The sequence below is a fragment of the Crotalus tigris genome, unplaced genomic scaffold, assembly GCF_016545835.1.
Source record: "Crotalus tigris isolate CLP2741 ecotype Arizona unplaced genomic scaffold, ASM1654583v1 scf7180000017546.9332058, whole genome shotgun sequence".
NCBI classification, from domain to species: Eukaryota; Metazoa; Chordata; class Lepidosauria; order Squamata; family Viperidae; genus Crotalus; species Crotalus tigris.
In genome coordinates, this window is record NW_024096465.1 from 1,158,966 (window position 1) to 1,184,128 (window position 25,163).

Below are 25,163 nucleotides of genomic sequence, written 5' to 3' on the forward strand. Positions count from 1 at the left end.
AATTAGACTCAAGTGCTTAGTTCCATTTTTTAATTTACTAACCAACTTTACTTTGGACAGAAACAAGCAGTCCAGTATTCCATCTTTAAAACCTACTAAGTGTCTAACTCGCAACCTCACGTGACACGTCACAATGTATCACAACCTTTTTGCCATTGCTGGCAATGGGATTTGCGCAGTTTTGCTATGATGCGTCCGGCCCACAGGCCAGCAGTTTGACACCCCTGTACTAGAGCTATATAGTTCTGTGTAGCCACTGTACTACAGTTATAGCCCAGCCAGCTCCTCCACAATTCAATTTCCTCTTTATAGAATCCTCTCTGATGTAAATGAGACCTCTGGAAATTTCCTTCTTTGTTATTAACTATGCATTTGCTCTTCCTTCTCCTATTAGTACTGTAAGAAGTTAAATTATTACTTGTCAATAAAGAAAATGTTTAGTTTACTTTCCCTTTTGAAAACTATTTTTCCATCTGGTGGAACCAAGAAGAAGGGCCTTCTCCATGGTGGCTCCTCCTTATGTAACACCATCTGCACAGAAATACCTTGACACTCATTCAAAAGGCCCTGAAAACCTGGTTTTGCGAATGGGCCTGGGAACCCCAGGGTAATATAGAACCCATCAAGTGGTTGGTTTGATTGTTGTCACTGGGGGAAAGTATTAATTGGGGTTTGTATTGGGGTTTTACTTCTATAAGCTGCCTGGAATCACTATGAGTGAGTTGGGCAGCAATATACATTTTCTAAATAAATAAATATTTCCTTCTGCACAATTGTTATGAGGAAAACTGATTCCTCAAAACTGTTCTTTGTTGCAAAATAGACATTGCAGAAATAGTTGCTTGTCAGAACAAATAGCTCTTGGTTATTACATTGGGAATACAATATTGGAAGAAATTGCCTCTAATAAGGGATCTCAGATTGGACTAGGACAGTGGTTCTCAACCTTTCTAATGCTGCGACCCCATAATACAGTTCCCCATGTTGTGGTGACCCCCAACCACTTATACATCACCAGGTGCCAGGGGCGTGGCCAAAGAAAAGGGGGGAAAAATGGCGGACAGCCTTGTTTGGTGACCCCCGTGAAATGTTTGTTCGATCCCAAATGGGGTCCCGACCCACAGGTTGAGAACCACTGGACTAGGAGGTGAGCAGTTTTCCTTATAGCTGCTTAAAAGAAATAAAGGCCTTTTTATTAAGCTGCATTCTTTTTGAGGTTATCTTTGGATGTTTAACTACATTAAAGATTAATGTCCTACTTTTCCCACATGGGTAACACTTGCTTATGTTTTACTATCAGTCCTTGACATCTGCCTCAGGTAATTTCTTGCTTTTCATAGTTCAACAGTTTCAAATAATCTGTACAAAGAGGGTGGAGACCAGGTTTGCTTCCATGCTTAAAGGTTAAAAAACAAAAGCAAAAAGCAAAACCAGCTTTGGGAAATATTTGAGACAGGTTTGCTTCTTTCTTCGTTGTATTCATTTTTAAGAACAAAGAAAAAAAAATCAGAGAAATAAAAGTACAGTAAATGTCTTCATATTTACTAATTCTTTATACCCCAACCAAAACAATAAAAGGGACTACTTTGCAAGAATTGCCACCCAAACCACCAATTATTGCTAATTTGTTGACATCCCTTATTGCTTAACATTCAACATTATTCTTTGTCTTCCCCTATTTTTTTTTCTTCCACTGTAGTTTACTGAAGGCACCAGTAACAACACAACCAATACAGTATATTAGCTGAAGGCTACATTCTACATGTCGCCTGACACTGATTGAACCCAATATATGGTATCCTCTCTTGTTCTTTGAGCAAATGTTACTGATAAAAATGGCCTTCAGAGCAATTACAGGCAATTATTGTGAAGCATGCTTGCCAGCAGGAAAATGGACTACTTCCCACCACCAGCCTTTTCAGGAGCAGTGCAGTGGGACAAAAGGGATATAAGACGATGTCTTCCAACGTACAAAGGGATACAGGGAATTCAGATTGGAAATCCATAAAGGTTGGGGATACTGTGATATGCTACATAACATGGGAAGATCTAATGCTAATGCTAAACAACTAATGGTCAGCACTAAATTGCTGCTAGATAAGAGTTAACAGAATTCAAGAGGGGCTGGACCACTTGCAGGAACATAACAATTGATTCCTCTCTTGACTCCACCCCAGGTCCTGCCTGTCCTACAACAGTCCTTATATCCAGTGGTGGGATTCAAATATTTGAACAACTGGTTGTCTGTGTGGATGCTGTTGAGTCCTTCGCGGAAATGTAAGACACGAGAAGCAGTTGTAGTTCTCAGTTTTCTTTATTCTGTGTTCAGCTTACAAGTAGATGGCTTCTGCAGCTCCCAAAACCTCCCAGCTTCTTATATAGATATTTCCCGGGTCAATGTGATACTTTTCCCACGCCAGCACCTGCGCATGCGCACGGCGCTGGCGACAGCCTGTCTGGTCCCGGGCAGCTTTGCACCTGCCCGGGACCGCCTGCAAACGCCCCGAGCCGTTTGCAAGGCTCGGGACATAACACCCCTTTCCCCCGGGCTAAAACTACTACCAACATATAATCATTATTTTATGCAGTGTTCTGCTTCTCAGTGCTCCTATCGTTACCTGGCTTTTGTTTAGCCAGCAGTGTTATGTAATCCTCTAAGTATTTAGGAGACTTCCTTGCTCTCTGTGACCTTCTCAGCTCTGGGTTTCTGACAGGTGTTCCCTGACTGAGGGGTGACAAGAGCCTGTTCCCCTTATCATGCCTTGGTGCCTTCCAAGGACTTTGCCCCGATGCCTGGCCTGCTTGCTCGCCCACCGGGCTCGTCAGGCCAGGGCTTCTGTCACTTTGTGACCTGGTTGACCTGCCTAGCTGTAGGCCCTCGGGCCCCTTGAAGTGATAGCCACTGCTGGGCATCTCTATAGAACCTCCTAGGTCCGTCCAAGACCTGTCAGGAGGCTGTCCAATCCCTAAGCCCCGTTCTGTGTCCGGGCTCGTGTGGGTCTCTGTACTTTCCCAAAACTCAGTTACTCCCTGATTTGGGCTAGAGGTGTTACGGTCAGGACTTGGTTCCTCGACCACCTTCCTGTAAGTTTGACCCCCTGTAGGATTAGGGGTAAGGTCGGGCCAACTCTGGGAATTGTGTGCCAGCTCTCTTGGGGGGAATGATTTGTTGGGATGCTCCCGGGTATCCTCCGTGACTGGAGTGCTGTGTGATGTGTGTGGACAGTGAGTATGCCCCCGGGGTGACTCCCTGGCTGGAGTAGGCATGAGTGCCTGTTGTGTGGGTAAGCTCCATGAATTCCTTTTTGGAGCACTTGCGGAAGCTTGAAAGGGCCGTCAGTGGCTCCATCAGTGGAGATGGGCAGCAACTCGTGCCCTTCCCTTTGCTCCAAAGGGTCCCCCTCCCCCCCTGGAAAAGACCCAGGAGTCTCATCTGAAAGGTCCCGCCTAGGGCGGAGTTGGTCGATGTGCCGACGCAGGACACGACCGTTGGCCAGGGCTACCTCGTAAGAGATAGGACCTGTGACCCTGGAAATAGAAGCAGGGACCCATGTATGACCAGGCCCGTAATTGCGAGTCCAGACCGGGGCACCCTCAAGTAGTTGTCTAGGTGCCCTAGGATGTGAGGTAGATGAAGGCAATCTGTCCGGATGCAACCGGTCAAGTTTAGTAGTAAGTTGACGCCCCCAACGAAGTTCAGCTGGGCTTCTCCCTGTAGAAGTGGACGGTGTGGTGCGATAAGAAAGGAGAAAGTCAGCCAACCTGTGATGCCAGTCCCCGTAGGTGAGTCTTTTCAAGGCGTCCTTTGTGATGCGCACCATACGTTCAGCCATACCGTTGGTGGACGGGTGGAAGGGTGCAGACGTGGCATGACGAATCATGTTAGCCTGTAAGAAAGCTTGGAATTCGGAGGAAGTGAATTGAGGGCCGTTGTCAGACACGATGACATCTGGAAGCCCGTGTGCAGCAAAAATCCCCCTCAGTACCTGAATAGTCTTTGCAGTGGTGGTGGATGAGACAGGTACAACCTCAAGCCATTTGGAATGGCTGTCAACGAGAACCAAGAAGAACTGGCCCTGAAAGGGCCCAGCGTAGTCAATGTGCACCCTAGACCATGGGGACTGTGTTTCCTCCCATCTATGCACGGGAGCTTGGGGCATCTCTGGGCGAGATCGTTGGCACAGGTGGCATGCATGCACCTTAGCCTCAATATCTTTATCTAAACCAGGCCACCACAAGTGGCTGCACGCAAGAGCCTTCATACGAACAATGCCAGGATGACCCTCGTGGAGGGATTCTAAGACCCTAGTCCTCATTGAGGTGGGAATGACAACTCTGTTTCCCCAAAGCAGACAACCCTGAGAAAGGGACAGCTTGTTCCTTTTGGACCAGAAACTCTGAAACTCAGGACTAGGGCAGTGCTTAGGCCAACCAGACAAAACCCAGGAACGGACACGTGAAAGTGTGTAATCTGTACCTGTTTCAGCGGTAACATCCCTGGCACTAAGAGGGAGCTCAGGCAAGGCTTGGATTGATAGAATGTTGACAGCTGGCGCAGGGTCAGCTTCTACTACTGGCAGAGGCAATCTACTGAGGCCATCAGCATGGCCCATTTCTTTTCCAGGCTTGTGGAGTAAAGAAAAATCATATGCAGACAAAAAATAGACCACCTAAGCATTCTAGGGGAAATGATTTGGGGAGTCTGCTTACGTGTGGTAAACAGTCCCAGCAGAGGCTTATGGTCAGTGAAGACCGTGAAATGCCTGCCATATAGAAAATCATGGAATTTTTTTAATTCCAGCAACAACAGCCAGAGCCTCCCTGTCTATCTGAGCGTAGTTGCGCTCAGCAGAAGACAATGTTCTGGAGTAATATGCAACAGGAACCTGAGTTCCATCAGACCTGAGGTGGCTCAGGACAGCTCCAACCCCGTAAGGGGACACATCACAAGCGATGCACACAGGAAGGGACTCGTTGAAATGTGCAAGTACACTGTTAGAAGTGAGCAAAGCCTTGACTTTGTTAAAACAACCCTCATGCGTTTGTGACCACTGCCACACTGCTTGTTTGTCTAGTAGCCTGTGAAGAGGCTCAGCTACACTAGCTTTATGTGGAAGAAGGAATTGTAGAAATTCAGGAGGCCTAGGAAGGCCTGAAGTTCGGCCTTGGACTTTGGCCTAGGTGCTTCTAAAATAGCAGTTAGTTTGGATTCAGCAGGGTGAATCCCAGCAGCATCAATTTTGAACCCCAGAAATTCAGTAGAAGGCACCCCAATCTTGCATTTGTCTTTTTTGAGCTTGAGGCCTGATTTCCTGAATCTTAACAGAACAGCCCTGAGCCTTTCAGCTAGAATGTGTGTGGAGTCTCCTGCAATCAAGACATCATCAAAGTAGGGGCAAACCCCTGGTATACCTCGTAGTGTGTTTTCCATTACGCTTTGGAAAATCCCAGGAGCGACATTCACTCCAAACTGTAGCCTTTTTACCTTGAAGGCCCCTCTGTGGGTCACAATAGTCTGAGCTGTAGCAGCATCATCATCAACAGGCAGCTGTTGATATGCTTGAGCTAGGTCAAGCTTTGCAAAAACACGCCCCCCCTTGAGGGAGGCCAGGATGTGACTGACCACAGGAACAGGATAGGCATGTTGCTGCAATGCCTTATTAAGAGTGCATTTGTAATCAGCACAAATGCGAATGTCCCCATTTGCCTTTAGAGGCGTGACAATGGGGGTCTCCCAAGGACTGGAATCAACAGGTTCTAGAATTCCCTGTTGGATCAGTTTGTCTAACTCAGTGTCAATTTTACTCTTTAAAGCAAAAGGGACCCTTCTTGCTTTAATTCTAATGGGAGTGACAGTGGGGTCTAGCTTTAAGGACACAGGGGTCCTTTGAATGTGCCCAGCTGGGGGCTGAAAACATCTGCAAATTCTTTGCAGACTTCCTGTAGGTCGAGTGTTTGTAAGCTGTTGAGTCCTGTGACGTGTATCCCCAGGGCCTCAAACCAATCGAGTCCTATGAGACTCGTTCGTTCACCCCCTACTACTAATAAGTCTAGTGGACCTTCAAAACTCTTGTATTGCACGTTAAGGGTGGCCTCCCCCTTAACACACACTCTTGAATTTTGAAAATCTGTTAACACAATGTCAGAAGGCCTTAACTTGGCCTGAGTTCCACTACCGGAACAAATCTTCCTAAATGTATGCAAGGAGATGATTGAAAGGGCAGACCCTGTGTCTAGTTCCATAGTTAATGGAACCCCTTGTAGCTTCACCTTGAGTGACAGCTTTTTCTTAATGGGCTTGTGTGTGCCTGTCCTAAGGATGCTTCTTCGCGAAGCGCAAAACCCTACCCTATTCTGGCTGGGGACCCTGGTACCTTTCAGGCGCAGTTCTTCCTGAGGTTGTACCTTTCGGCGGCCCAGACACACAGCTGCAATGTGTCCTTGTTTGCCGCATGCCCGGCAGGTAGCGGAGCGGAACTTGCAGTCGGTTCTCCTGTGGCGACCTCCACAGCCGATGCACTTGAGTGGAGCTGAAGAGCTTCCCTTCTGATTTCCTTCCTTCGTGGCGTGGAGACGGTCGACTTCCTCGTCCGGGTCCTCCTCGGAGTTCCCCTGGACGTCTTCCTGGTGCACGGATGCAACCTCTGGACTGTTTTTGATCGGCCGCATGTTCTTGACAGCGCCGCCTGCTGCTTCTTCTGCGGTGACTTCTGTTAAGGCATCTTGGAAGGACAATTCTTCTTTAGCGAAAAGTCTCTGTTGTAGATCTTGATGCCTTAACCCGCACACGAATCGGTCCCTCAGTCGTTCTTTGAGGTCCTTGAACTCGCAGTGCTTGGCGGCCTTCCTTAATGCGGCGATGTATTCTTTGGCCGACTCACCGGATCGTTGATCCCTCTGCTCGAAGGTGTGGCGCCATGCGATGACGGACATCTTGGGCTGGAAGTGCTCCTTCAGTAGCTTCTTCAGATCTGCGTAGCTGACAGACTCTACTGGAACAGGTGCTGCAAGGTTTTCTGCGGTTTCGAAGGCGTCTTGACCGCAAACACAAAGCAGGGTGGCAGCCTTCAAGCTCTCTTCCCTCACTTGGTTTGCCTTGAAGTAGTTCTCCACCCTGGCTACGTAGGACTCCCACCGCTCTGGATGTGAGACGTCGAACTCCGAAAGCCTTCCAACCTTTGCCATCTTCAGGAGACGGGATCTATCAGCCAGCCTACCCCCGAATGCGCACTGGATTGACAAGTAGCTGCCGAGTCGACACCGTTCCGCCGCTCAGGACTCACTTGGGTAAGCTTATACTTCTTCCTTTCCAGGCGATGTAAGGCATCCCATCCTCGTCGCCAGTGTTGAGTCCTTCGCGGAAATGTAAGACACGAGAAGCAGTTGTAGTTCTCAGTTTTCTTTATTCTGCGTTCAGCTTACAAGTAGATGGCTTCAGCAGCTCCCAAAACCTCCCAGCTTCTTATATAGACATTTCCCGGGTCAATGCGATACTTTTCCCGCGCCAGCACCCGTGCATGCGCACGGCGCTGGCGACAGCCTGTCTGGTCCCGGGCAGCTTTGCACCTGCCCGGGACCGCCTGCAAACGCCCCGAGCCGTTTGCAAGGCTCGGGACATAACAGATGCCATTTCCGGAAGTCCATTCTGGGCCTGGGCAACAAAAAATTAGCTACCGGTTCTGCTGAAGTGGTGCAAACCGGCTGAATCACACCACTGTTTATATCTATCTCTCACTGGCCTTTTGTTAGTGAAATGATTTTCTGTGTTTAAGAGATTAAGAAATTTCCTCTGTGTCTTTTTCCTTTTATGATCTTTTTCTCTCTTCAACATATCATTTAGATTAGTGTTTCTCAACTTCAGCAACTTTATGCTGTGTGGACTTCAACTTCCATGGTGGCTGGGGAATTCTGGGAGGTAAAGTCTATATATTTTATTGTTGCTGAGACTAATAGACACTGATTTAAATAAATGTGAGGCTTTTATATCTTGTATATTTCTTAATAAGTCCCTTTTTTCACTTTGAATACAAAGCATTCTTTGATAACTGGGTTATACATAACTGCATTCAAGATGGACAGACTTCTGGGCATTTTCTTTTTGAGTAGGACCTGCTATTTTTTTCTTTATCACTCTACGTATGGTCAGGAGCACCTCTTCTAACAGTGGCTTCTGTGGAATCCAAATATCTAACATGTCAGAATGAAATACCTTCAGCTAACCCGACATTCTTTCTTTTTGAAGTTGAACTCATTTATTTTAAAAATAATAATTAGGAAATAGAATTATTTTGTGATACTATTTTCTTGACTGAAACAAACAAATAGAAAGAAGAACTAAATTAAAAACAGTACATCTTTTAAAGACCTGAACTCGGCTTTTTTTTACAGTGGCTGACTTGACCTTGTTATTGACAACCCAAAGCTTAGATTGGTTTGAACCTTGAATAAGATCATGTTGAAATCATCAATGTTTTGCACAGAAACAAGATACCTTCTGGAAAAAAAAAACATTTTTGTCAATGGAACCCTCTACTATAGTCAGAGTTTCAGCAAATGAACCAAATAGCTAACTCAGCCTTTTAGTTTTAGCTAACATTTCTTTGTAAAATTCCAGGGTTGCAAAGGCCACCAAGAGCGGAAGAAGAGCAAGTGAAGTGAAGTGACTGGCAGGTCTATTTCACAGTAAACAGTAATTGGGTCTTTTCAATCATAGTGTTTTGGCAGTGGAAAGTTCAGTTTTATTGTAAGCTTACAGACAATTTTTTTGGGAAATTGTTAGCAGTCTTGCTTAGATCTTCAGTAGAAATGGGCCCTGGATTCAACTGAAACCCAGACTGCAAGAGGAAACACACCACCAGTACTCATAGATCTCTCCTACCAACAAACACTATATTTCCTTTTCACTGCTCATATAATACCACACCAAAGAAGAGTGGTGGAGTGGAGAGGACTATGAAATTTGATGTTCACTAAATCAACTATTAGATCAGAGTGATCTAATATCAGCTGTTATGGGAAATCCCAATCCCAATGTCTAAGGAGATGATAAGTTCTTGAGAAGAATGAATGAAATCCCTAACTTCACCATTCACTCTGTGTATTACACTATCTTGTCCAGAGCAGTTGTATGATGATGTTTTGTGAACTTCATTAATTTCACTGATGACCCATAATGACATTCATTTCATGCTGGAAAGTCCAACAAGTACCCTCTTTTACTTCTCCAATGAACAGTCCTACCACCTAAAGAAAGATTGATTGCGGTCTCTTGCAATGTGAAAATGGCTTTTTAAAAATGCTATGGCCTATTTTTTATCCCAGGAATAGTGAGAAGGGACCATTTGCCCAAAATATTTCTAGAGAAAGAGATAATTCTCTAACAATATCTCCAGGGGATCACTCTCAATGATAATAGTAGTTTTTCTTTTGCTCCTGTTTTGTTTTATGTTGTTTTAATGTGTTTGTTTTGTCTTGGAGCTGCAATTCTGGGCAGTCTGGCCACCATTTCATATATTTTTTAACAACATCCAAGTAGAAAATTATTTGGGGAAATGACATTTGATAGCAAAAATAATAGAGAATATTTTAAACTAATTTTTTGCTTGGGGGGATGGGAAGAAGATGACAACAATGTCTCACAACATTCTTATGAAGATGGCTTTTGAGCTATTTCAATTCAACAATATGAAGTGAAATTTCAGTTCTTCTGAGACATAATATGGAATAACCATAATAATTGGTGTGTCTTGTTCATATACAAAATATCCATTTGTTACAGCAGTCCCTACTGCTCAGCAATTTCCTGGCCGATTAATGACAGAAATGTATCTAGAGATATATATGTGGATATACAATAACTGTAGAACAATGGAAATGGTTAGCAATTTTCAGAGTGATAAAAAAATAATCAAAACCTTCCATGGAGGAATAAAGGGAATCAATCCAAAAATTATATAAATCATAGCAGGCAATATCAGTAGCAAACTTTAGCTGGGGAATGATAAGCTTTACTGCATGCAAAGCAAACAGATGCATATTTCATTACATTTTAATTGAAATTATCATTATAAAAATCTATACAGTACTGAACATATTTGTTTAACAAGGAAATTAAGTCCCCACCATTAATTATGATTATAGAAAACTGTAGCACAAGGAAATGTTCAAGTGCAGTCACTTTTCTGTCTCTCTGTGTGCTTTATGAATACGTGCATTCAAATGTCATAAAAGACTGTCGAATAATATAAGCTGTAGCTAAGCTTTGCTGGATTTAATCACTATCTGGATAGAAGATTCCCTACAAATTCTATGAATGTGGAGATGAGAACCTTGTTTGAAAATCAGACACTATAAAGTAATGTGTACTTTCATATTGTCTATTAAGAAGAAATATAATTAAGCACCACACATTAAAAGATTCTAAATGCACACAACGTATCTGTAGGAGATGATTAGGCTGAGCCTGATGGAGGGATTAAATGTGATATTAGTCATGAGTCTCTTTGCACCCAAAAAGAGATCTAAGTCCAGCCCACCTTGAATGCCTTCTACAGTGAAGACAATTAACCAGTGGAACAGCTTGCCTTTAGAAATCGTGGGCGCTCCATCACTGGAGATTTTTAAGAAGAGACTAGCCAATCACCTGTCTGAGATTGTATAGTTTTTTCTGCTAGAACAGGGGGCTGGACTAGAAAACCTCTAAAGTTCTATTTCTATTTCTATATTTCTATTTCTATTTTATTATTTTATTTTATTTTATTTTATTCTCTAATTTCCCTTGGTATTTAGTAGTTCAGATTCCAGTAGACAGTTTAAACTTGCCATAAATATTTATACCCATTTGAATTGTCTGGATCTCCTGTTTTTTCTGGTGCTTGATGATATCTGTGCATGTAAAATTATTATAGTCTTACATGAGTGTTCAGGAATGTGCAGATATTAATTTTGAAATGCATCCAGAGTGTAGCTCGCAAATAAAATTATGATCACACATCCTTCCCTGTGTTCATTCACTACAAAATACAAACTCTAAATAACTTTTCTCACACTGATGGACTTTCCAAAGCATATTTTTATGGAAAGGGACTGTGAAACTAAGATCCACTTTGTTTACAAAGATATGGAAATTTAGCTTACATATTGACTGAGCAATGCAAATCTTTGCTTATCTACTTATTCTCTTACAGAATAGGGAACAGGTTTGTAAACGTAATCAAAAACATAGTAGAAAATGTCTTAATTCAATTCTTTTTTCACCTATATTAAGGTTGCAAAACGATAAGCCATGATGACAAATCGTGGTAATAATCATGCATATCCGAAATACCTGCCAAAATAGTTTCATGTAACCTATGTGGATTTTTTTTATTGGAAAGCCAAGTTTTTTTCCTTTCATTTTTAATAAAAGAACTTCATATCTGCCTTTATGTCTCATTCCATCTTCTTTTCATGGGTCTGACAATTGCTTCCTATCAGCAACATCATATAAAAATGGAAAACATGTTGGTTTATTTTCCTTGTTTTCAGCTCCTGGAGGAATGGTTCATTTACCCAGGTTATGGTGGTCATAGCTAGTTATGAAACACTGATTTATCAGAAGGAAACCTGCTGAGGCTGTTATCACTTTTCCATCCCATCCCAGCCAACCATTTTTTTCTCTATTATTCTTTCCATTTTTTTCAAGGCAACTAGACATGCTTCCAAACAAAGTCGTACAATTTTAATAATTCCAACAATGCATATGGAACTTACATGGAACCCAAACCATTTCTGTAAATACAGGTAGTCCTCAACTTACGATAGTTCGATTAGTGACTGTCCAAAGTTACAATGGCACTGAAAGAAAATGATTTATGACCTTTTTCACACTTATGACTGTTGCAGCATCCCCATAGTCACATGATCCAAATTCCAATGCTTGACAGCCGGTTCATATTTAAGATGTTTGCTGTGTCCCTAGGTCATGTGATCACCTTTTGTGACGTTCTGACAAGCAAAGTCAATGGGGAAGCCAGATGCACTGAACAACCACGTTACTAATTTAATAACTGCAGTGATTGACCTAACTGTGGTAAAAAAAGGATGTAACTTTGGGGCAAAATTCACATAACAAACGTTTCACTTAGCAACAGAAATTTTTGGCTCAATTGTGATTGGAAGTCTAGGACTATCTATAAAGATGGTGTATTTTTTCATCGTGAGGTCCTTCACATTGCCCCCCAAAGGTTTTTCCAGGATTTGTGCATGCTTCATATAGTAGTTGATAATATTATGGATATTCATGAGGTTTTAGAGGGGGAACATTCTTTAGATACACAGAAGTTCTTCTTAAAACTCCATACAGTGAAGGAAAACAGTGCAGTGCTTCTTCTCAAACTCCACTGTTTACACTGTATTTACGCACCATTATTAAATCAATACAACCTTCTTTAGGGAGATGTATACAAAGTGCATTTCAAATGCACAGAAAATATCACCTAAAACGCAATGTTTTCCTGCCATTTCCCTTGGCTTCTCATCAAATGGATGCTTTGTCTTTCTGACGAGTGCTTTTTTTAACTTAAATATATGCTCACCTTTTAGATAGTGCTTGTTTTCAACAGAGGAAAAAAAAAACAGAGGACAGCTTATTTCTTCAAAGGTAAACAGAAATAAAGGCTGCAAATGCTTTTCAGCTTCAGCTGGTAAAACAACATCTAAGGAAGTGGCAAAAGAATGCTTTAGCTCACAAAGTTAAAGGCTTTCTTCCTAATACACCATGGAGCTCATTAGTGCGATTCAATTCCATCATCTTGAATTGAAGCTCTGAATTAAATCTTTGCACAACTGGTGTAAATAGACTTCAAAGGATGTTATTTATTTCATGAAATATTTGCAAGTCAGTGTTTGTGTGGACTACGTACGTGTGTTTCTCACTCTCTTTCTCTCTCCCATCTGACTCCAAATGACTATCTGCAGCTTCCACTTTAAAAGCAGGTGCAGTTAAAATTAAGAAACAAATCCTAGATAAACCAAATATAGCAATAACAAAAGAACCTACAGAGGCTCAGCAACCACCATTTATTTATTTGTTATTTGGTAAATTTATTTGCCCTCTATCTTCCTGTGGCTTACAATGATAAAAAGGAAGAAAAATGAAAGTATAAAACAGGAGTAAAATAATAAACAGTGTCAAAGGAAAGCAATGAGAATTATACATCAATATGACAAGCAAAAAGATGGACAAGGTGGAGAGCAGAAAGCATGGGAAGTAGAATCTGCCATCAATCCAACAGTCACCTCCAGCATGGAATTCCCCCAATACCACCTATCTCTCTGCTGTCCCATTCACTCACACGTAACAGTGATTTAGTGGGTTTATTTATATACCCCAGCAATTCCCTTCACCAAAAGCTCAGAATGGTCGCAATTAAGTCCAGCCAAAAGCAGACCAATGTTAGTCCACAGAGCAATGGCCAATGAGTCTACAGGGCACTTGAAAATTTTCCAAACAAGATAAACGCACCAGGCAAAGTTAAATCCCCAATACATAACTGTGCAGCAAGAAAAGTCCAGATTTCACAAGGCATGATCCAAGTCAAGGCACAGTGTCAATCCAAAGCAAGGCAGGAAACATGCAACTAGGAAATGAATACATTGTTCCCAGCATCATCTCCATCTGCCTGCTGTGCTAAATAGTCATCTTATGTTACGACCCATCAAGAGGGGCAGGATTGCCTCCTCCTAAGTAATCAAACTGATCTTCACTGCTCCTGCCTTTTCTCTGCTGTTCTTCTATCAGGTACAGAGGGTAGTTCCTCTTCCTAATCACTGACCAACTGCAGTTGCATGCTTTTGCCACCTGAAGCCTCAGGGCTGTCCTGCTGCAGCTGTGCTTCAGCCAAATTCCTCTCAGATGATACTTGGAGCCATTGACAACTCCAGATATGCCCAGAACCATATATGTCTGGAACTGGTTCATCGTCCTCTGAGTTGACATATGGAGATGTATCTGGGGATGCATCCAGAGGAGTCATCACAATTCCTGAGTTTGGGAGCACAACTAGGTTTTCAAAAATATTTAGAATATTATTGGGGTATGGTTCATGCAGGTCTCTAGAGGGGTAACTATTCAAGAAGGCAGCCACCACAACAAAGAAAGCATGCTTCCTAGGTCATAGTAGATCATGGGTGTCAAACTCAATTGTGTCACGTGACACATCGTGATATATTGTGACTTTTTTTGCCTTTATGGAGCTGGGGTGGGTGTGACCTGTGTGTGACACATCAGGCTTGTGGGCCACCAAATTGACACCACTGTAGTAGATGAAATTGTGGAGACCTGGAGCACATCACTTTGCTTTATCTTACAGGTAGACAAGATAGCTGGTTCCTCAAATCGTCAGGCTATGTCACATGAAGTGCAATGTAAGTTGTAATAGCTCCTTGAATTGCATCTGAAAGCCCAGACATACTGCAGTATGCACATCACCATTCATGCCACTGTGGTCTGGATTATTTGTATCCTCAAGATGATCACTTAAATATGAGCCAGCAGTGTGCTGCAGCTGCCAAAAAGGCCAACACAGTGCTAGGCTGCATTAACAGAGAGATAGAATCAAGATCACGTGAAGTATTAATACCACTCTTCAATGCCTTGGTAAGGCCACACTTGGAATACTGCATCCAGTTTTGGTCACCACGATGTAAAAAGATGTTGAGACTCTAGAAAGAGTACAGAGAAGAGCAACAAAGATGATTAGGGGACTGGAGGCTAAAACATATAAGGAACGGTTGCTAGAATTGGGTATGTCTAGTTTAACGAAGAGAAGGACAAGGGGGGACATGATAGCAGTATTCCAATATCTCAGGGGCTGCCATAAAGAAGAGGGAATTAAGCTATTTTCCAAAGCACCTGAAGGCAGGACAAGAAGCAACGGTGGAAACTAATCAAGGAGAGAAGCAACCTAGAACTAAGGAGAAACTTCCTGACAGTGAGAACAATTAATCAGTGGAACAGCCTGCCTCCAGAAGCAGTAAATGCTCCAACACTGGAAGTTTTTAAGAAGAGACTGGACAGCCATTTGTCCGAAATGGTGTAGGGTTTCCTGCCCGAGCAGGGGGTTGGACTAGATGACCTCCAAGGTCCCTTCCAACTTTACTACTATTATTATTATTATCTCCAAACAAAGCTCCAGTATGTAGAGCATATTGCAACAGTCTATTCATGAGGTGAGTAGGATATGAGTGACCATCAGAAGGGCTTCCCAATTGAGTGGATGCAGTTGATGCATTAGATCAGGGGTAGGGAACCTTGGCTCTTTTATGAGTTATGGACTTCAACTCCCAGAATTCCTGAGTCAGCATTGCTGGTTCAGGAATTCTTGGGTATTGAAGTCCACAAGTCATAAAAAAGCCAAGGTTCCCTACCCCTGCATTAGATGATTCTCAGTGAAGACCCTCTTGGCTATAGCTGCCATATGTTCTTTGAGTAGGAGCTGTGTGACCAAGATAACTCCACAGTTATAGATTAGTTTTGGATGGAGAGATGCAGCCCCATCATTGACTATAAATGGAGAGTCCCCCAGTACAATGGGGCTAAAACATACTTAGCCACTTGCTGTATCTTTAAGATTTAGTTCATTGACTACATTTCATGGAAAATACTGCCTGATATGTAATTTGCTGTACTGCTATATTGATCTATCATATGACCTACTTTACTTACTGGCTAGCTAAGGTAGTATGGTCAATACAAATCTGGTTCTAGAATATAATTCTGGAATCTAAATTCCCACAGCCTAGTTGTAAAACCAGTGGCAAGTTTTAACTTCCTGAATGACTCTTGATATATAGATCTCCTAGTTAATATTTAGATTGGTTCATCATCCTCTCTGTTGTAATGGTTTTTAAACCATCCACATGATTATATGACAGAAATCCTGCATTGCTATTCTAGAAATAGAACTCTACCTCATAAATGTATATTCTAAAGTTAAATGATAAGGCAGCTACCTGCATTAAACAAAATAGATGACTATTTCCAAATATCTACAGAATCTCATTCCTTTAATATTTGTTAGGCAGATGGCGATGGTGGTAGAGGAACCAATGTCAATGCCCTCATTAGATGGTCAGGACCAGGAAATCAACTACAGAGGAAGGTAAAATTACTTTTATTGAGATTGACTTTTATAAGAGAATTCTGCAAATGGTGCACCTCCTCCTTCATATATTTCAGTGAATTAAGGGGAGCTTTAATTTGCTGTCAAATGTCATCTGGCTATTCTAGACTTTAAAAATGTTTCAAACTCTTTTGCCCAGACAATGATGGCTGCAGTTTTTCATTAGTCATATTTCTCATTTTCTAAAATCAAGCACATTTTTTTTTTACTATTTTCTTCAAGATAACCAGAACCATATTACCTAGAATTTGGAAAGAAAAACTTCTAAATATGTTGAAAGGCCAAAATAATCAGACCATTTTTTTCTATCGACGAAATGATATAAATGATTATTATTTTTGTCTGCAAAGAGGCAGAGGAACATAAGATACTGTAGTGTAAAAGAACAACTGCTATTCTTATTTTAGCTTCATCTTGGTATTTTATTTATATACATGGAGTTATCTTTATCATGACAATTCCATTCCTTATGACGATCAGTAAAAAATAAGTTTATCTTTTCACTTGGAACTCATGGGAAGTAGACTATAAATGTTACTTGTGGATACATTTTAAAACAGACAATTCTTAAAGCAATGTCCAATTAACAAGGTGTCACTGGATAATTGCTTCAAAATAACAAATACAGCTACAGGTAAGTAAAGAAACTGTCATTTTTCAAACCTAGAATACTTAAAATACAGCCATTGATACAAGGCAGCAATCTCAATATAAATTCCTCTAGGTATTTGGAGAAATATTGATTTTGTTAATAACTCTTAATCTATTTAAAGGTGAGAGATGCATTCCAAAGTACCTTAAGCAATAAAAGCAGTTCTCATATAGCGATCTTTTATAATTACGATGGTGATTCAAAAAAATCCAATGTTTTTACCAATCTTTGCAGTTACAACCTTAACAGTTTATAAAGAAAAGGAAAACTGAAGTAAGATCATAAGCAGTGTTGTGGGTTCACTTAGCGATTGTTTTGCATATCAGTCAAATTGCCCTTTCCAATTGTGGTTGCTAAACGAAGATTACAGGATTACATGTCCTTAACTGACAGCCACAATTTGCAACTGGAATTTCAATTGCTTAGCAAGGCTATTTGCACCTGATCTTATGAATTTTTTTGCCAGGGTTGGTAAGTGAATTATCCCAGTTGTTAAATGAGTCACACAGTTATTAAGCGAATCCACCTTCCCCCCATTGATTTTGCTTGTTGGAAGCCACCAGGATAGGCCCCAAATGGTGATCATGTGACACAATGTAAGAGAGAGACTGGCAGAGCCATGGGGAGGAGTTAAATGAGACATCAGTTAAGAATCATTACGTAGCCACAACATAATGAAGTCCTACCCCACTTTCATGCAGCTACAGCTTATCTGTCCAGATGCTAACCATTACTCTGAGGAGAATTCTGGTCATTGGTGGTAGTAATCAATTAGAACCTTCACACGTGGACCTGTTGTTTTCATGCCTGATACATAAATACATGCCAGTTGCCAAGTGCCCAAATTTAGATCATGAGAGCATGGGGATGCTGCAATGGTTTTAAGTGTGGGGACCAGTCTTTTTTCAGTGCAGTCATAATTTCAAAGAATCACTAAATGAATAGTTGTAAGTTGAGGACTGTCTGTACTTTGAGATGTTTTGAACTATAAAAGTATACATCAGGTTGCTTACTTTAGGAGAAACTAAATTAAAGAATGTTGGTCTAGAACAGCAGTTCTCAACCTTTTCTATACCCCGCACCCCTAGAACGCTTCTGATATATTCTCGCACCCCTTACAAAAGTTCAAAATAATGGCAACGAATTATGCATATACACTATAATTTTGAAAACCCAAGTTTTCACACCCCCTGGAATATTGTCTCGCACCCCCAGTTGGGAACCCCTGGCCTAGAATCAGAAAGAGCTCTTCCCTTCCATCCTTATTCTTCAATCTTCAATTAAATACAAAAAAAGTTGCAATTTTAGAGGTGATTTCCATCATTTGGAAAAATAACATGACCAATAGTCTTAAAATATTTATTAATTAAAAAAAGATTAAAATCTTTGATTATACAAAGATGAGACTGATCTCATGCAAACTCTTCGCATACAATAAAAATAACTCAAATATTAGTAGGATGGGTTTACAAAATAACTTCTTTATAATAGCTTTTAATATAGAAGTGCTGCTCTTCTTGATGTGCCTGGAGCATTATTGAGAATAATTTAATTACAAAGCTTTTTTGGTAAAGATTTATACACTGTTCTACAGGAAAGATGCCAGGATTTTCACATCTTCACTATGATTACAATTAATACCCTATTACTACTACGACTCAGAAAACTAGACTTAGACCTATGAACATTGAATAATGATTTCTTCAGTATCACTGGACCTTTAAACCATTTATTATTTTTTTTAATGTACAAAGCTGCCCAAACATAACTGTGCAGCATTTTTAAACACTTTTATTTGGGAGCAAGTGTTGATGAAGTCAACAGGACTTATTTCCAAATAAATGTGCAGAGAAGTACAGTGTTAGTTTTTGTTTTTTTCTTAAATGGTTAAAAAAAAATCCTTGATATTATTATGGATGGCATCTGCTTCTGCTTTATAGCAAATCACTTTGGATTTCAATTTTGTGTATATTACAAATAATTTGCATAAATTATTAAAACAATTAAGGGACCGACGTATCATGTAATTAGAAACACATCAAATTTGAATGTTGTACAAAAAAGAGAGCTTCAATATGAAACATTAAGTCTCTGAGAATGAAATATACCACAGATTTCTGCAGTGCAGTCTTCCACATACAACAGACAGAAACTTTGTGTGCTGAGATGGCTCTTCGGATTTTCTGAATTTCCCTCTAATTGCTGGGAGTAAAAAACTCAAAAGATGATATAAAATGCATGCCACTCATCTTCTCCACTGTAGATGCCCCAGTATTTGACTTGCATTCTTATTGCAGATTTGCTTTTTATCTCATTTTCCGAAGCCTTATTCTGTTTTCTTTGTCTCTCTTTTTAAGGCTAAGTATGAACTGGTTGAAAAACTGCTCTTGGTCTTTCTTTTTCTGAACCAATCGAAAACGTTGATCTGTGCCATATTTCTCTGCAAATTCCTTAAAGGTGGTCCTAGAATGGGAAAGGAATAATTATCAAAGAATAAGCACACATTCTTAGACAGCTGCAGGATAGTCAATAGATGTGTATGAATGAAGGCAAATATATGTGTCCAAGGATAATATTACAGGATCCAATCAATCTGGTCAGTCACTGGGGCCAGAAGTTTGGATCCTGAAATATGTGTTAATGTTCTTTGGCTCTTTCTTAAACACACAGGTTTTTCTTTTTTCTCCTGAAATCATTCTTACTGCATCTTTTCCTTGTCATAGAGGTGATAGAAACAGAAAGATTAAAGTCAAAAATCTCAAAAACTCATTGATCTGCTTGGCTTCTCATCCTAAGTCATTATTCCACTTTCATATAATAGACTTATTTATTGATTCATGGAACCTAGGGGAATAATTAGTTCATTGTGGATGATCCAACATAATTAAAATTAAGATGGGATTCTCAAAAATTAAGAGTTTAAATAGTTTAGCTTAAACTTGCCAAACAACATGACTTATTTCTTCTCACAGCAGCATAAAGTTTTAGAAGGCCAAGATTTTCATCAGAACTGGTAGAGTCAGATATCTTTAGATTCCCAAGTATGATTCTCTCTGGAAATATGAAGGATGGGAGTAGTCTATAGGGAAATTTATGAAACAATTTGTATGGTTAAATAAAAACATTGTATGGCATTATGGAAATTCTGACTTAAATTTCAATGTTTGGTTTTATTTACATTGGAAATTGCATTCAGGACCACATTGTTAAAAACATGTTCATTTTTTTTTTTATTTACACATACAAGGCCCACAATAAATAGGTGGGACTTTAATCACATGGGCAAGGCAACCATCTTGACGTTTGATGGCCCTACTTGATGCCATCATGTAGTAACTTTTAGGCACCCCATGAAACCACAGAAAATGTGGAATTTAAAGGATTGTCATATTTGAAGTGGCTTATTTTTTGAAGCATTGCAGGAAAAAAATGGATGAATCTAGTGAACTTCTGATCTCTTTTTGAAACAAATCCCATCCCACTCCAGGTTCTCCTAGGTACATTTGCTTCCTAGTATCTTGAAAATATCAGGTTAAAGAAGAAAGGGCCTTTTCCCCCGATGATCTTGATAGAGGTAAATGTCATACTTTTGTAGTAATGCAGAACATGTTTGCCTTGGCTTAAAATGTGTTCCTGCAACGTGTTCCTGCTAGAGATAATAAAATAGAGATAATAACTGGTTCACTTTACAATACAAGAAGCTCCGTAGTTTGCTGCAATATTAAGTGTCAGCCTGGGGAATTATCTTAATCTGTGAAAATGTGTCTTATCTGTTCTTATTTCTGGTCTTTGACTGAAATAAACTTTGATTTGACTTGACCATCTGCCAGATGATATTATTTAAAAAAATGAAAATGAAAGGAAGTGATGACCCAGTGATTAGCTTGAATGTGTGCCCACATACCCAAAACAAATAAAATGTCAAAAGCACTCCAGGACTGGAGTTAGCATTCAGTGATATGGGATATGGGTGTAGATAGAAAGGGCATAGAGAACATCTTATCTATTTGATTTCTCACAAATGGGTATTTTGTGACTGTCCTAGTTGTCATGGCAGCATTTTGCAACACTAACCGCTATGTGATCTTAACATTCCTAATACTTATGTATTATAAGCATTTGGTTCCTAGACTGCCTAGACAAGTCTTTGCCATTTTCTTGGCAATATTTCCAAAGTATTTTGCCATTGCCTGCTTAGACCCTGTTGGCTTCTTTCCTAAGGCATGACTAGGACTCATGGTTTCCCAGTTTCTGCTTGTTGCCTTAACCACAAACTGTCTCTAATTGTTTTTTTATTACATTTATATCCTGGTGTTGTTGGAAAAGGATATAGCAATCTGTCCTACATTTATTCGTCCATATACTATTCTGTGTGATCAGTATCAACCTTAGTGGTGAAAAGGCCATAACATAGTAAACAAATTAAAATAATGAAAGAAAGAAGTAAGAAACCAAAAACTAAAAAAACCCTCAACAAATTGGAAAAAACTATATATATTCATATTTAATCTTTAACAAATTTAACTATAATGGTGTAGTACAAGTCAACCTTTTAAATTATTATCATAGTTACTGTCATTCTCATATAGGTACTGAATAATTCTTCAATATTCTCCATTTATTCATATAGAAATATTTATAATAATACATTGTTAAAATCTGAAAACTATTCCCTACATTAACTTATGGAGGTTTATAAAGTTATTCAAACTATGGCAAAATGTTTTTCTTTATCTCTGTAATATAAAACTCTTGTCATAAACTATCTTGATGATTAATAAAATTGCAAACAAGAATCACAACTTCATATAAGATTCTTTAGATCCTTCTCTCCAGAAGAATTATAGAAAACAGCTAAATAAAACAGGCAACATTTCAAAATCTTGCATTTAATGTGCAGTCACCATCGTGAATGATATTCTTGTGTGAATATAATTTGAAAAGACTGATTTTATAATATAATAAAATGTACTTGGATATATAGCAAGCATTAATCATACTTGCAACTGGGTCTTCTACTGCAAAGCATAATAAAGTACAGTGACAGATTTTGACTGTTCAGTATATTTTATATACTGAGATAATAGATTTAATTCAACTTGCTTATAATGCATGACAATAAATTACATCTTCATTAACCTATTGGTTACTGCACTAATGTAGCTACGGATATCAAATATGTTCTTGAAATAAATTATACACTTTCTCCATGTATTTTATATATGGAAACCTATTCTGGATCTGGAGTTCAGCCTCTCCTATATAATTTAGGGCTTAAAAAGAGAGATTGGAGAGTTGGTTGACACTAACATGAAGTTAACCTTTTAAAAATTTGACCTTAGCTGTAATGGAATAATGGCAGAAGATCGGGGATATTAGCTTTGAAAAAAGAAAAATGGGTAGAGAATAATAAAGAGTATAATAAGCACCACTGATTCTATGAATCTTTCTATGATTTGAGTTGCCAATGAAAGTCCCTTTATGTATTGTACCATCTATTAAAAGGCTGACAAAATATTTTCAGGCATCAAGTTCTATCATGCAAATTTATACAACCATGCTAGAATAGGGTTAATGAACATTTTAAAAAAATATCCAAAAATTTCACAAAGTCTAGCAATGGGGTGTCATCTCTGAAGCATCATGTAGTTTTGATAGTCTCACAAGGTCTCAGCTAACCAGAAAATTTCTGTCCAGCACTCTAAGCAATACATTCATATTCAGAAGCTTGGCTTCTAGCCTAATTTCAGTTTATTCACATTCAAAGGATGCTCCACTTAAGACATATATCTAAAAGTTTTTTCATACCTCGGTGACAATTTAGATTCTTCCAGCAGCTTTTTGAATTCTTCTTTGGCTAGCAGTAGTTTGTTTTTCTTTTCTTTATATTCTTCTCTTATTCTCGTCTTGACAAACTGCTCAAATATCTTAAAGAAAGAGGAAAGGGGAAAGGAAGATCACAAAACATCATTACATGAGTTACCTGTGAAGACAGACATTTCTTTAAAATAACCTTTGAAAGCCTGATGTAAAAAAAGTTTATTAAAATTATTGTATTGTTCCTCTCACAAATTTATAGGCACTGCTTTCAGATCATACCATATAAATCTTTAAATAAAATCCAGAACTTTTCAGGTAAATAAGTTTCACCCTTAAGTCTTTGGCTTAAAGTTTTTTGAACAGATGGAGAGATCTACTAGACTCACAGTACTACTAATAGTAGTAGTAAGATTACTGTTTTAAATGAAAGGGAAAATTCTAAACTCAGCCTACAACAATAGTATAAAAGAATGACTTTTGTGTTCTAGTGATACTTGCTAGAAAAGTGGTGGCGAAACTATGGCATGTGTGCCAGAGGCGGCACTCAGAGCTCTCTCTGTAGGCACATGCACCGTCGCCCCAGCCCTGCCTACCTCCGCGGTCCCCTCCTCACCAGCAGCCTCCCCAGAAGAGAATCACCCCCAGGTGCAGCCCATGCAGAGCAGAGCAGCCAAGGACAAGGTAGCCGGGCAGCGGGGACAAGACTCCACCCTCGTACCCCATCATGCGCAGATGATGCTGCGGGGTGTGGCAGAGGGCGTGGCCACCATGGCGCTGCTGGGCTGCCTGGGTGATCTGCTATGGTGGGCCATGGAGGCGGTGGGTGGCCCTGAGGGCAGGCAGGGTGGAGGGCAGAGCAAGGGGCAGGGCAGGACAGGTTGGGGACACTCAGTCTCTAAAAGGTTCGCCATCACTGTGCTAGAAGATTGGCATTACATGGTAACGCAGTAGTTAGAATGCAGTATTGCAGCCTAACTCTGCCCACAGCCAGGAGTTTGATCCTGCCCAGCTTAAGGTTGACTCAGCCTTCCATCCTTTTGAGGTGAGTAAAATGACCCAGATTGTTGGGGAGCTGATGCTGACTCTGTAAACTGCTTAGAGAGGGCTGTAAAGCACTATTAAGCGATATATAAGTCTAACTGCTATTGCGATTGTTACTTCATACAATGATCCTTCACATCTGAGAATTTGAAACACATTACACTACTCCTTGCCATACATACGCAAAACTAATTATCCAAAAATCCTTTTTACCCAATAAAGGTAAAACACTTTAAGTCAATTTAAATGCCCCTGTGATGGAGTAATGGGTTTATATGTTGTTAGCCAAAGAAAATTAACTTTTACTCAATTTTGAGTAATTTACCCAGGTTTGAGAAGCACAGGTGTCAAACTCGCTGCATCACGTGACGTGTTGCAATGTATCACGACTTTTTTTGCATTGACGGAGCTGGGGTGGGTGTCAAACTGCCCGAAGGCTGGCAGTTTGACACTCATGCCTTACACTGTGAAGATAAAAACTGCTTAATTGAACTTTGTTTAACCTGCATAGAATGTGATCAATTTTATATTTGGCTCCTGGGTCTTTCATTTGCAAAAGAGGAAGGCTTAATTATTTTTATTTTTACTTGCTGCTGTCTCTCTGTGTCCCCACAAAGTACCTCTAGTCTAATTTGACATACAGGTAGTCCTCGACTTACAACACTTCATTTAGTGACTATCTGAAGTTACAAGGGCACTGAATAAAATAACTTATGATCATTTTTCACACTTATGACCCTTGCGGCATCCCCATGGTCACGTGATCAAAATTCAGATCTTTGGCAACTGACTCATATTTATGATGGTTGCATGCCCTGGGTCATGTGATCATCTTTTGCGACCTACTGACAAGCAAAGTCAATAGGAAAGCCAGATTTACTTAACAACCATGTTACTAACTTCAACAACTGCAGTGATTCACTTAACAACTGTGACAAGAAATGCTGTAAAATGCTGCAAAACTCGCTTAACAACTGTTTCACTTAGCAGCATAAATTTTGGGCTCAATTGTGGTCGTAAGTCGAGGACTACCTGTATTTTTGCAACCTGCTATCCCAGAAACATATAATGAATACCCAAGAAACATATAATGTAACACTCAACACTGAGACTGGTACAATTTGAACGAAAATACTTTACCCCCTTTTTTTTCTTTTACAGCTATGATTGCACGATGAAGTATCTTAAAGAAAACACACAAACTTGAAATGAATGTGTGATGTGTTTGTGTGGTACCTATATGCTTCTGTGAAGATATCTGTTTAGCTTTAGAGTTTTCAAATTATAGTTTTAGCCTTCACACAGAACATTTATCTCCAAGCTAGTAATTACACTTCCATTGGCTTTCAGGAGTTGTATATATTAAAATATGAATGGGCATGGGACTAGGAAACTTGACTCCATTTTAATGGATATACTTTCCTATTTTGAAATGTGACACACTGAAATTATGGAATTTAAAAAAAACAGCAACCACAAAATAAATA

At 39.9% G+C, this 25,163-nt stretch overlaps 1 protein-coding gene across 1 annotated transcript in view; it reads right to left on the reverse strand.

Annotated features, from left to right (window-relative positions):
* Window positions 1-18,160: 18,160 nt before the first annotated feature.
* Window positions 18,161-25,163, reverse strand: part of TCERG1L (transcription elongation regulator 1 like) — a 186,786-nt gene continuing 179,783 nt past the window's right edge. Inside the window, exons 12-13 of the mRNA XM_039334794.1 lie at window positions 22,624-22,742; window positions 18,161-19,278 (exon numbers count right to left, since the gene is read on the reverse strand). Of these exons, the coding sequence (XP_039190728.1) occupies window positions 19,122-19,278; window positions 22,624-22,742 (276 nt within the window). The 3' untranslated portion in view covers window positions 18,161-19,121. The remainder of the gene's footprint in view (window positions 19,279-22,623; window positions 22,743-25,163) is intronic.